The following is a 13,011-nucleotide window of genomic DNA, read 5'->3' as shown; positions in this document are numbered from 1 at the left end:
TAAAGAATAAGAAGTCATCACCGGAATGAAGTGTGCGGACTTAGTCAACCGGTCCACAACAACCAGACTGCATCATATTTCTTCAAGGTCTGTGGTAAGCCTACCACAAAATCCATAGTAATGTGCTCCCACTTTCACTCTGGTACCTCCAATCTGTGAGTCAACTCTCATGATTTCTGATGCTCATACTTCACCTTTTGACAATTCTAACACCGAGAGACATAAACAACAATATCTTTCTTCATTCTCCGCCACCAATAGTGTTGTTTCAAGTCATGGTGCATCTTCGTGACACAAGTGTAAATAAAATAGCGTGAGTTGTGAGTTTGTTCAAGGATGAAATCTCTCAACCCATCAACATTTGGAACACAAATCTGGCCTTGAAACTGCATAACACCATCATCACCAATCACAACCTCCTTAGTATCACCCCACTGCACTGTGTCCTTCAATACCAACAAGTGAGCATAATCAAACTGGCGAGCCTTGAAACGCTCCAATAACGATGATTGTACCACAATGCAAGAAAGAACCCAGCTAGGCTTCGAAACATCCAATCTCTCGAACCGATTGGCCAAAGCCAAAACATCTATGGCTAGTGGCCTTTCTGCTACCGATAAATATGTCAAACTTCCCATGCTCTCAGCCTTCCTACTAAATGCATCGGCCACTATATTGGCTTTCCCAAGATGATGTAATTGGTGATATCATAATCTTTGAGCAACTCTAACCATCTCTGCTACCGCAAATTAAGGTCCTTTTGCTTGAACAGGTGTTGGAGACCTCAGAAGTTGAAAAGAAGAAAATCTGGTAAATGGCCTCAGATGTCGCAATTGAGACACAGATGTGGGAAATGTGAAGAAAGCAGTGATCGCAAATGCGAAAAAAGGCTTCGCAAATGCAAAGTCAACCCAGGCAAGCAGTCCTCGCAAATGCGAAAAAGGGCTTTGCAAATGCGATAAAGGACTTCGCAAAGGCGAAGTCAAACCAGACAGTCAAACTTCGCAAATGCAAAGTCTTTATCGCAAATGCGATGGTTAACAGGAATATCATTGTTCGCAAATGCGAACATTGCTTCGCAAATGCGAAGATCACACTTCAGTTTTGGGTACTTCTGTAATTTCACACTTTTTGGCCCCAAACCCTTTAATACACGACCTAGCTTATTAGAAAAATATCTTTGGCTTATTTGTCAGTCCTTAGACTAGAGAAGACAAGTTTTGGAGCTAGGGTTCTTGCACACACTTGGGTCTTGAAGATTTGAAGCGTTTGGTTGAGAATTTCTTACTCATTTATGCTCATTTCTTCATTTTCTTGCTTTGTATTGAATATTTAAGTGTGTAGTATATTTTCCAATACTTGAATCTTGTTTATGGAAATATTCATAATTAAAGTGTGGATTAAATATCTTGTTGTGCTTATGTATTGAATGATTTTTTTTAATTATGAAGTGAGTTATTATTTCTTTAATTATTCTTGTTCCTTAATGTTTCCAAATGGATTAGCTAACCATAGGACTTGCCCATTAACCTCGAATTAATTTTGGAAAAGATAATTTGGGGTTGAGAAAGAGTAATTAACAAGAACTTGAGGCTTTAACCCTCACTTTATAGATTTTACCTAGGGATAGGATTGAACCACTTGTAGCCATATTCTGGTGTGCATAATCTCTTAATTGTTTTAGAGATAATTCAATTAGGAAGTCTTGTTAGTCTTCGGAAGAAGCTAATATAGAATTATTATCCGAAGCTAATTAACATAAACTAGATCATATTTGTAAAATCGTGAAATACATTGGATCGTTACTTGAGTGTAAATCCCGATGCATCCATACTTGTAGCCATTGATCATTTTACTTGCTTTCTAGGTTAGTTTACATTTTTGCTATTCGTTATAAATATTTTCTCAAAACCATTCTAAGTATTTGGCTTAGCATAATAAGTGATAATTATCTTACACGCGTAATCGCCTACATATTGTTCTCTGTGGGATTCGACCCCAACTCATAGTTGGGTCAATTATATTGCATGTGGCCGTGTCCATTTACTTTTTAGTAGTGGATTTGGACGTCATCAAAATTGGCGCCATTGCCGGGGAATAATTTGGCGTATTTAGGTTGTTTGAGAAATAAGCGTACGTGCTTTGGTCCAAACTTGTGAATATTTTTGTAATTAGTTTCTTATCTTTGTTTATCTTCTTGTTTGATTCTTGTTTATTTTCTTATTTTTTGAGAAAAACCAAAATGGCATCATATAATGAAAATTGGTCGGATGGTAGTTATTGATACTTTGATGACCCTTGTCCTTATTGCGAAGGACCACACTCGTGGAAAAATTGTTTTAATTCTCCCGGGTGCGGATTGTGCGCACAATATCAAACCCTTGAGTGGAGTATTTGTGATAAGTGTGGTCATCAAAATGGTCATTGGGATAATTGTGCTTATTTGTTTTTCCCTTCCCCAAACCCTAGATATGATGATTCTACTTTTTGTGATGACAAGTATAGGGATATGGAAGTGGAAGAAGTTGAGCATGGTAAAAATGGAGAGTTTAAGCTCATGTTAGAATGCTTACTTGAGGGAGGAAACAAAGAGCAAAATGCCTTGGAGGAACTTTTGGAAAATAGTCTCCAAAATGATTTGGCGCTTGAAAGATTGAACTCACAAATGGGAGAAATGCTTGAAGCTTTTGAGGTCCAAAATGCCTCGGAAGTGAATGATAGGCAAGAACCTTCCTTAGATGTTGAAGCCGAAAATCCTTCTTTGGCACTTGATGAAAACAAAGAAGAACTCTCAAATTCTCAAAATGAGAAGATGATGCTCATGTTGGAGGCCATTCTTGAAAATAAGGAAAAGCAAAGCTTGGCACTCGAGGACTTAAAACAAGCACTACATCAAAATGATGAGACTATCCGCACTTTGGAAGATCAAATGAAATCATTGATTGATTCTCATTATGCCTATCAATTTGAAAGTGTGGAAAGAGGTCAAGAAGAGTCCGACTTCGAGGAAGAAAGTGAGCTTTATTTTGAGGAATCAAGAATTGAACGTCCACCAACCAACTTCATGCTTGTTAGTGATGCCAAGAAAAATATGGAATTAGAGTCAACCGGTGTAATTGAAAATATGGTTTAAGTTAACTCTAGTTCAGGGGAAAAAGAGGATGTCAAAATCCGAGAAGATTTGCAATTTGAAGGGTTGAGGTCGCATTCCAAACATTTTTCAACTTTGGAATTGCATGGTGATATGGGAATTGAGTCGTGCGAATCCATATGGAAATGCAAAGAAGAAAAACAAGAGCCATACATTTTGCAATTTGGATATTCAAGAAGGCAAAATGACATTCCTCACAAATAAGCCAAGAAATGCAAATTGAAGAAATTAATGTGTGGCTTGATCATCTACTTACTACCCCCATTGCTCGTAGTCACAAACTTGAGTCCAAGTAAGGTTCCTAATTCATATCGTCTAAGTGGTGAGAAAGGTGGTGAAGTTGATCCGCGTCGTGCCACGACATTAAATGCGGCTCTTGGTGGGAGGCAACCCATCGTTTTTAAATTTTTTAGTTATTTTTGAAATTTTCTTTTTTAGAATAGTTTATTATTTTATTTTTGACTAATCTGCCAAGTTTCACAATTTTTGGAGTTGATTTGTGCAGGTCGAGGTGACCGGAGAGGCAAAAACCATTAGCTGGAAATTGCAGAAGCTCAGTGTTCGCATTTGCGAATATATGTTCGCATTTGCGAACTTGGCCACATCGCAAAATCCAAGAAAGGATCACATTTGCGACCACTGCAGAATTTCTAAAGCTCACAATTGCAAATAGGGGTCGCAAATGCGACCTCTGAGGCACCTATACTGGGTTTTTCTTAACACTTGCCAAACAATTGCAAGAATCTTTTGAGGCCCTAAAATTAAACAACTGGTTTCTTCCTCACTACCCCAAGCTTGAAACTCCCTCATTTTCACTCCTAATTGCAAGTGTCAAGGTATGAAGGCTTAATATTTGTGCACTTTATGTTCCATAGCATCATCTTCTTCTTCTCCTCTCCTTTATTGCTCAACAGCTAGGTTCAATTTGATTTTTCTTTTCTGTGCAAAACTTGTTTGAAAAAGAACATAAATCATGTGTTGATTTCTGGGTGAGGTTGGCTGAGAGTGTGAGCTTATGTCTTTGCTTGAAAAACGAGGAAGTCTGAGTACCCATGGCTTTGTGAAAATAAAACTGATTTTGGGTGCTTACTATGTGATCAATGAATGGCCCAAATGAGATTCTTGGCCGAATCATTGAAATTTCATCAATTCGTGGTTGTATGTGAAGTTTATTGCATTTTTTGTGTGCCTAAAACTGATTGGGTTATCTAAAAGTGTGGTTTTGTTTGTAAACTTTTGGATTTTGGGACTGTTCAGTGGCTGGGGACAATGTGGTCGCAATTGCGATGGCCTCTTCGCATTTGCGAAGAGGTGGTCACAATTGCGAAATCTGTCAGCCCTGGCAACCTTCACAATTGCGAAGAATATATCGCATTTGCGAGCTCTTGTGAAGAAAATGTCGCAATTGCGACATCAGAGAGCAGGCTCCTGCTGAACTGAAAATCTGACATTTTTTTCTAAGGCTGGGTTTCGACTGTCCAATCATTTCTTGATCATATTTGAATCATTTTGCAATGTTTTTCATAGCTATACTACGTTTTCACTCCAATGCTTTGTTTATAGGTACCGATGAATCCGCGCATGAAAATACCTTGGAAGTTGAGGAGAACTATGACCAACACCGATTCTTGTCATTGAAATATCATGAACGTTACTATGCCGAGTTGATTTCGAAGAAAGTGCTCCCGGAAAGTGGTATATTGCTGGAAAAGGTCCCGGAACGTCTTCCCGAGTTCCATCAGAGGCTTGTAGACATGGGATAGACTTATTTTTCCCCTCAACCTTGCAATGCCAATGAGCAATGGGTGAGGGAATTCTATGTAAATCTTCCATCCATTAGGTTAAAAAAAAAGCCAAAGATTAGGATTCGCGGCAAAATAGTGAATTTCAGAGTTGAAGCTGTGTACCAAATCTATCACCTACAGGACCATGACATGGCCCCATTCTGTGTGAAATATTGTGCCTCAGGCGAGTGGTTGGTATTCAAATTGTGCCCAGGTGTGGATGTTCCATGGGCAGCTGAAAAGAGAGGGATCACATCCAAAGAATTCACTGCTGAAGCAAAGATATGGTTGGCCATCATATGCAGTCGCATCTCCCCTGCGTCGAATATATGGAATATATCAACAACGAGAGCTCAAATGATAGCCTCCATTCTTGATGGTATTCAGCTCAATGTTGGTTAGATTTTCATCAATGAAATGAGGGAGTATCAGATTCAGAATGGTCCATCATTGATATTCCCATCTCTTATCACTGAGCTGTGCTAACTTGCTGGGGTTTAGGAGGATCCGAGAAAGCCTATTAATCCATTGAAGAAAAGAGGAGAGGGCGGAGTCGTCAAAAGAAAAAAGAGAAAGTTGGGATCTTCTTCTCAGACCGACCAGGGTAGCCTGCCATCATTTTTTGCAGGAGGACCATTTTCTATGCTTTCCGATGAAATGTGGCTGATTCGCGACCTTGTAGCTGGCCTTCCCCAGGGACCTGGGAGACATCTAAGGGACCCTCTGTATGCATTTCAAAGAAAGAATTTCAAAAGTATCTTGATAATCAGAAGAAGCAAGGGGATCATCTTAAGAAGTTGGAGAAGGCATATACTGATTTGGCCACGGCGCACGGTAATTTGAGCACTTCTCATGACAAACTGGAAAATGCACACACCAGGATGAAGAAAAGGGAGAATAGGAGAGATAAATTCATCACCCGCATGTGGAAGGGTGTGAAGTGGCTATGGATAGTTCTAAATCCTCAAGAGCAAGTGCCATCGACCGAGCCGGAAGATGATGATGATGTCCAGTTCATTGGTCTGAGGAAGAAGAAGAGGAGGATGCGACTGAGTCCGACAGCGAGTAGAGCACTTGATGCAGTATTCAGGGAGCACTTTCCACCATTTTACTCTATTTTGTTTAGTTGTATTAGGGATATTTCAATATCTCTAGTTGGGGGTGGCTTCTGGTATAACTGTAGATATGGTACATTGGTATTTTTGTTTGTTTTCATGTGACGTTATTTTGTTTTCATGTGATGTGTTATATTAGTATGTTTACTAGCTTCTTAAATTTTTGTTTTTATATATAGTATGTTTTATTTACTTGATGTTGATTAACTTCTTGATTTTTTTAAATAGTATGTCTTGCTTTTTTTAAATAGTATGTTTTATTTTTGTGGCATTATCCTTGGTTTTCTTTGTACCATGGTTCTTTTTCCGAGGATACCAATTTTCTTTTTTTGAACCGGTAATCTTTGGTAAATTTTTATGTTGACTTTTCCCGATGATGGATAGTTAGGTGACTTTCTAAAGGGAATTAGTCTTGTAATTTAGATATAGTTTTCGTTAATTTAGGAAGAATACGTGGTATGAGTTGGGGTTTGTGCCCATTGGCCAATTTGTGGCTTGCATGGTACCAACATGATTTAATCCTCGGCATATGAATTCTTGATCTTTGAAAAAGAAAAATGATTGAAGTAAAGATCATTGTCATGACTTTTAGACTCAATTTTTGGCTCTTTGATTCACTAAATAGATTCTTATGCTATATGTAACTTCTTTGAGTCATCGGTTTCGATTGGATTTTGGATTTGTATTCCACTTGAGTGTTCATGTGCCATGTGTGGTGAGATTTATTGTGAGTTTTTTTTGCATCATTTGTAGTCTAGAACTTGCCCGGAATGTGCTTCAAGACAAAATCTTAGACTAACTTGGTTTGAAAAATGTTGTTAGGCCTTCCTTGGACCGCTATTGTGCCTTGAATTTCCTACCCTTGCATATTTTTCCTGGTCAACCCCTTTTGAGCCTTTAAACTTTTTCTTTCGCAACCATGTTACAAGCTTTAACCCTTCGTTCTTTATTGATTTATCTTTTGGCACCCTACCTCTCTAAGTACTTTGAAAGTATAAACATAGGCTAAAAGCCTAAGTTTGGGGGTGAAGGTTGGAAAAGTAGTGACGTGAAAGTTGCTTAAAAGGTGAAAGGTAATTAAAAAAAAGAGAAAAAGAGTAATATTTGAAAAAAAAAAAACAGAAGAAAAAATAAGGAATTGTGAATAAATGGAAGACTAGGTGATGAAATAAAAAATAAAATAAAAAATAAAAAAATCCAAAAAAGGGTGGAAAAGTTTTTGAAGGAAGTATACTTTGATTGTCGAAAAAGTATAGTGCTTAGGGAGGTTTTGAGTCACTCTAACTAATTGATTTTAAGTCCTAATTGATTTTGAACCAAGTTTCTCTACATTAGTGGAGAAATACATGAAGGGCAAGCCTATGGTACTACTTGTGTACATTTGAACATTTTTGTGAGAGAGTTAATTCTTTCCATTTGATGTCCCATTTATGTTTTGAATTTGCAATATATGAGTGTGGGATTCTCTCTTAAGTGTGAGGGCACATGAGATTTGAGTTGTGAATTTAATCCCATTTTCAATTGGGAGGAATGAACAAGGGAGGTTAATTGTGATAAAGAGGCAAATTTTGAAGCTTTAGTGTCATGACTTGATTGCTACTTTGATCTACATAGTTTTTGAGCACTTGAATTGTAATGAAATTCATGAGAAGTTTTTGGTATTTCATATGCTTTTGAGTAATTGTTGGTACCAATCGAAGTCATGTGTTTGTGCCTAAAGTAGACCTTTTTGACTTGGCATGATATTGATGCACTATTAAGTTAAATACTTGGAAGGAGATTTTGCCGCTTTCATTACTTGAGGACAAGCAATAGTTTAAGTTTGGGGGATTGATAAGTTGGTATTTTATCAACTTATCTTGTCTTTAAGCTAAGAATTTTGCTATGTTTGAGTGATAAAATCATGTGTTTAATGTCGTTTACTTCTATTTTATAGGTTCTATGTGATTTAGAAGTGATCATGAAGAAACCAAGTAAAAAAAGAGCCAAACAGAAGTTGAAAAGATGAAAATCTGGAAAATGGCCTCAGATGTCGCAATTGCGACACAGATGTGAGAAATGCGAAGAAAGCAGTGATCGCAAATGCGAAAAAGGGCTTCGCAAATGCAAAGTCAACCCAGGCAAGCAGTCCTCGCAAATGCGAAAAAGGGCTTCACAAATGTGAAGTCCACCCAGGAAAACAGTCTTCGCAAATGCGATAAAGGACTTTGCAAATGCGAAGTCAAACCAGACAGTCGAACTTCGCAAATGCGAAGTCTTTATCGCAAATGTGATGGTCAACAGGAATATCAGTGTTCGCAAATACGAACATTGCTTCGCAAATGCGAAGATCACGTTTTAGTTTTGGGTAGTTCTCCAATTTCATACTTTTTGGCCCCAAACCCTTTAATACACGACCTAGCTTATTGCAAAAATATCTTTGGCTTATTTTTCAGTCCTTAGACTAGAGAAGACAAGTTTTGGAGCTAAGGTTCTTGCACACACTTGTGTCTTGAAGATTTGAAGCATTTGGTTGAGAATTGCTTACTCATTTATGCTCATTTCTTCATTTCCATGCTTTGTATTGAATATTTAAGTGTGTAGTATTTTTTCCAACACTTGAATCTTGTTTATGGAAATATTCATATTTAAAGTGTGGATTAAATATCTTGTTGTGCTTATGTATTGAACGATTTTTATTTATTATGAAGTCAGTTATTGTTTCTTTAATTATTCTTGTTCCTTAATATTTCCAAAGGGATTGGCTAACCCTAGGACTCGCCCATTAACATCGAATTAATTTTGGGAAAGATAATTTGGGGTTGGGAAAGATTAATTAACAAGAACTTGAGGCTTAAACCCTCATTTTATAGATTCTACCTAGGGATAGGATTGAACTACTTGTAGCCATATTCAGGTGTGCATAATCTCTTAATTGTTTTAGGGATAATTCAATTAGGAAGTCTTATTAGTCTTCGGAAGAAGCTAATATAGAATTATTACCCGAGGCTAATTAACATAAACTCGCTCATATTTGTAAAATCGTGAAATACATTGGATCGTTACTTGAGTGTAAATCCCGATGCATCCATGCTTGTAGCCATTGATGATTTTACTTGCTTTCTAGGTTAGTTTACATTTTTGCAATTAGTTATAAATATTTTCTCAAAACCATTCTAAGTGCTTGACTTAGCATTATAAGTGATAATTCTCTTACATGCCTAATCGCCTACATATTGTTCTTTGTGGGATTCGACCCCGACTCATAGTTGGGTAAATTATATTGCATGTGACCGTGTCCATTTACTTTTTAGTAGTGGATTTGGACGTCATCATATAGACCTCACATGGAAGGCCGTATAGATAGTGCCTCCAGAACTTCAGCCAACTCTAAATTATGCACATGGTAATTCTTTTCATGAACTTTTCACTGCCGAGACACGTAGGCAATCACCCTACCGTCTTGCATCAACACCGCGCCAAGACAACACTGTGATTGTAGTCAATGCAATCTTGAGCTTTTGAAATCTCACCTCACACTCAATGTACCATCTAAAAGGATCACCCTTCTAGGTCAATCTAGTCGAAGGAGTAGCGATGTATGAAAAACCCTCCACGAAACGAGAATAATAACCTTCCAAAACCAAGAAGCTCCGAATCTCTATAGATGAAGACGGTCTAGACCAGTTCAGGACTACCTCATCTTCTTCGTATCCATTCGTATCCAGCTTGATCCTCTCACTGGACACGACGTAACCCAAGAATACCACTGAATCAAGCCAAAACTTGCACTTGGAGAATTTAGCATATAGCTTCTTCTCCCTCAAAGTCTGGAGCATGATCCTCAAGTGCTGCGCATGATCCTCACGACTACGAGAATATATAAAGATGTCGTCAATGAACACGATGACGAAGGAATCAAGTATGGCTGGAACACGATGTTCATCAAGTGCATAAAGGTAGTTGGGGCATTGGTGAGCTGAAAAGACACTACCAAAAACTCATAGTGACCATAGCGGGTCCCGAAAGTCATCTTCAGAATGTCTGAATCCCGGATCTTCAATTGATTATATCTCGATCTCAGGTCAATCTTCAAGAACATCTTAGCACCCTGAAGATGGTAAAATAAATCATCAATACGCTGTAGTGGGTACTTGTTCTTGACTTTAACTTTGTTAATCTGCCTATAATCAATACATATCCACATAGTGTCGTCTTTCTTCTTAACAAATAGAACTGGAACACCCCAAGGTGAGACACACGGTATGATAAAACCCTTATCAATCAACTCCTCAAGTTGTTATTTTAATTCCTTTAACTCCACCGGTTCCATGCGATAAGGTGCAATATAGATGGGCTGAGTGCCAGGCACCAAGTCTACCAATATCGATGTCCCGATCGGGTGACATGCCTAGTAGATCTGCTAGGAACACATCTGGGAAGTCTCTTACTACCGGAACTGACTCAGTGATAGTAGTATCAGTACTAACATCCCTCACGAAGGCTAAGTATGCCAAGCACCCCTTCTCTACCATCCGTTGTGCCTTCAGAAAGTACACCACCCTGCTAGAAATATGACTCAATGAACCTTTTCACTCCAAATGTGGCAACCCCGACATCGCCAACGTCACGGTCTTAGTGTGACATTTCAAAATAGCGTGATATAGTGACAACCAGTCCATGCCCAAAGTAACATCAAAGTCCACCAGGATGAGTAAAAGAAGATCTACCCTAGTCCCGTAACCCCTAATAGAAACCACACATGAGCAATAAACACGATCGACCACAATAGAATCTCCCACAGGTGTAGAAACATAAACAAGAGCACTCAACGAATCACGAGACATATCCAAATATGGGGCAAAAGAGGATGACACATACAAATAAGTGGAACCCAGATCTAATAAAACTGAGGTATCTCTATGGCAAACCAGAACAATACTTGTGATGACTGCATCAAATGACACTGCCTCAAGTCTAGCTGGAAATGCATAGAAATAGGGCTGAGCCCCACCAGTATGACCTCCATCTCTTGGACGGCCTCTCCCTAGCTGGCCTCCACCTCTAATAACCTGACTACCGTCCCGGGCTGCCTGACCCCTGCCTCCAGCTGGCTGAGCAGGCAGTAGAGCAGTCGGTGCTAGAACCATGGCACGAGAACCTTGCTGAGGCACACTGCTCTGATGTCTGGGACAGGACCTCCTGATATGACCTGACCCTCCACACTCAAAGCACTCTCTCAGCTGATGTGGCTACTGAATTTGGGACTGACTCTAACGACCCAGATAACCAATATGACAGCTCTAGATCGGTGGTGCACCATCAATGTAGGATAGATGATAGGATGGACTCGACCAAAAGAACCCCGGCCTCTAGATGAGGCACCACTGAAACCAGCAAAATAATGAGGCAGCTGAGCAATAATGATAGACGGAACTACTCCCACTGTCGGGATGGCTGGAGTCTGATATCCATGAGCCATCTACTCTGGTGTGTGAGTGGCAGGAGTGTGGGCTCCTCCCCCATCATGAGAGATAAATGGTGTCATAGGAAATAGTCTGACCTAGGCCACACTCTCCATAAGACCAACCAGGCAGACTAGAGCATCCTGAAGTACGGGAATGATAATAAACCCCTCCAGGACCTGAGTTGGTTAGACTGGCATGGTTTGAATAGGGATCTCCTCCTCCTTCTCGATCTGAGGCTATGGAATAGGTGATGTGTGCATGCCCTGGGCTAAGGTCTACTGTGGATTTTGTGTGTATCCTCACCATTTGTAAGAGAACAAGAATAGAATAATTCAAACTCAATGATAGAATAAAATCGCACAATAAAGAAGGAAATAAGTGATATTTTCCTAAAGCCCTATAGCCTCTAGAAGATAAGTACAGACGTCTCTGTACCGATCATCCAGACTCTACTAAGCTTGCTCATGATTCGTGAGACCTAGGCAATCTAGTGCTCTGATACCAACTTATCGTGATCCGAAATCCCAACCGCGGGGTCGTGATGGTACCTAACGTCCACATTCTAGGAAAGCCAATATTAGTACACAAGTATATATTTTAAAAACCATTTAATGAGAAATAAAGCTGTAAAATTTCAAAATAGACATAATAACTAAAAACACTGACTAGCCAAACCGCGAAATTTGGTGTCACGAGTATATGAGCATACTATAGGTGCTACAACCAATGTCTGGATGAAAATACAACTATTTAAAATAAATTAAAAAAATGATTTAGTTAAGTAAGGCGACTTTATGGACTACGATCACCGTGCAGCTCTACCTCAAGTCTCTATGAAAAGCTAATCCGAGCGAGACTCCATTAACTGCAGTTGGGACCAACACCAGAATCTGCACAAGAAGTTCATAAGTGTAGTATGAGTACAACCGACCTGTAATGACTCGGCCGGTCATTTATGTATTGTAGCCCCATTTCACTATTTGTCGCTTCTTCAATGTTCATTTGTTGTTATGTGACTTACCAGGGTGGTTGGATTAGTTCCAGGGAAGTTTCGAAGTGAATTGGGACACTTAGTTCCAAGGTTGGAAGCTTAAGTTGAAAGAATTTACCGAAGTTTGTCTTTTGTGTAGACAACTCTAGAATGGAGTTTTTATGATTCTGTTAGCTTCACATGGTGATTTTGGACTTTGGAGTATGACCGGATTGATTTGGAGGTTTGTAGGTTCGTTTGAGGCTTTTTGGTGAAAGTTGGAAAATTAAAGGTTTGAAAGGTTGAGAGGTTTAACCGAAAGTTGACTTTGTTGACATCGAGTTTGGATTTCCGTTTCGGGAGTTGGAGTAGGTCTGTTGTGTCATTTATTACTTGTGTGCAAATTTTAAGTTCGGTCGGAGTTGGTTTGATATGATTCAGCATTAGTTTTAGAAGTTGGAAGTTCATTAGTTTTATTAGGCTTGAATTGGGGTGCGATTCATGATTTTCTTGTTGTTTGATATGATTTGAGGCTTAGACAAGT

The 13,011-nt window shown here is 39.1% G+C and overlaps 1 protein-coding gene across 1 annotated transcript; it reads right to left on the bottom strand.

The window, feature by feature from the left end:
• Nucleotides 1–206: 206 nt before the first annotated feature.
• On the bottom strand, nt 207–638 carry LOC138901346 (uncharacterized). The gene has a single exon (XM_070189101.1). The coding sequence runs from the start codon at nt 636–638 to the stop codon at nt 207–209; it is 432 nt and encodes a 143-aa protein (XP_070045202.1).
• Nucleotides 639–13,011: the final 12,373 nt, after the last annotated feature.

Source organism: Nicotiana tomentosiformis, chromosome 11 (assembly GCF_000390325.3).
Source record: "Nicotiana tomentosiformis chromosome 11, ASM39032v3, whole genome shotgun sequence".
NCBI classification, from domain to species: Eukaryota; Viridiplantae; Streptophyta; class Magnoliopsida; order Solanales; family Solanaceae; genus Nicotiana; species Nicotiana tomentosiformis.
Note: the sequence above shows the minus strand (reverse complement) of the source record. Positions and strands in the feature narration are given on the sequence as shown.

What these genes read in the sequence shown, in the direction of transcription:
- LOC138901346 (XM_070189101.1), bottom strand. Translation starts at nt 638, where the DNA reads ATGGGAAGTTTGACATATTTATCGGTAGCAGAAAGGCCACTAGCCATA.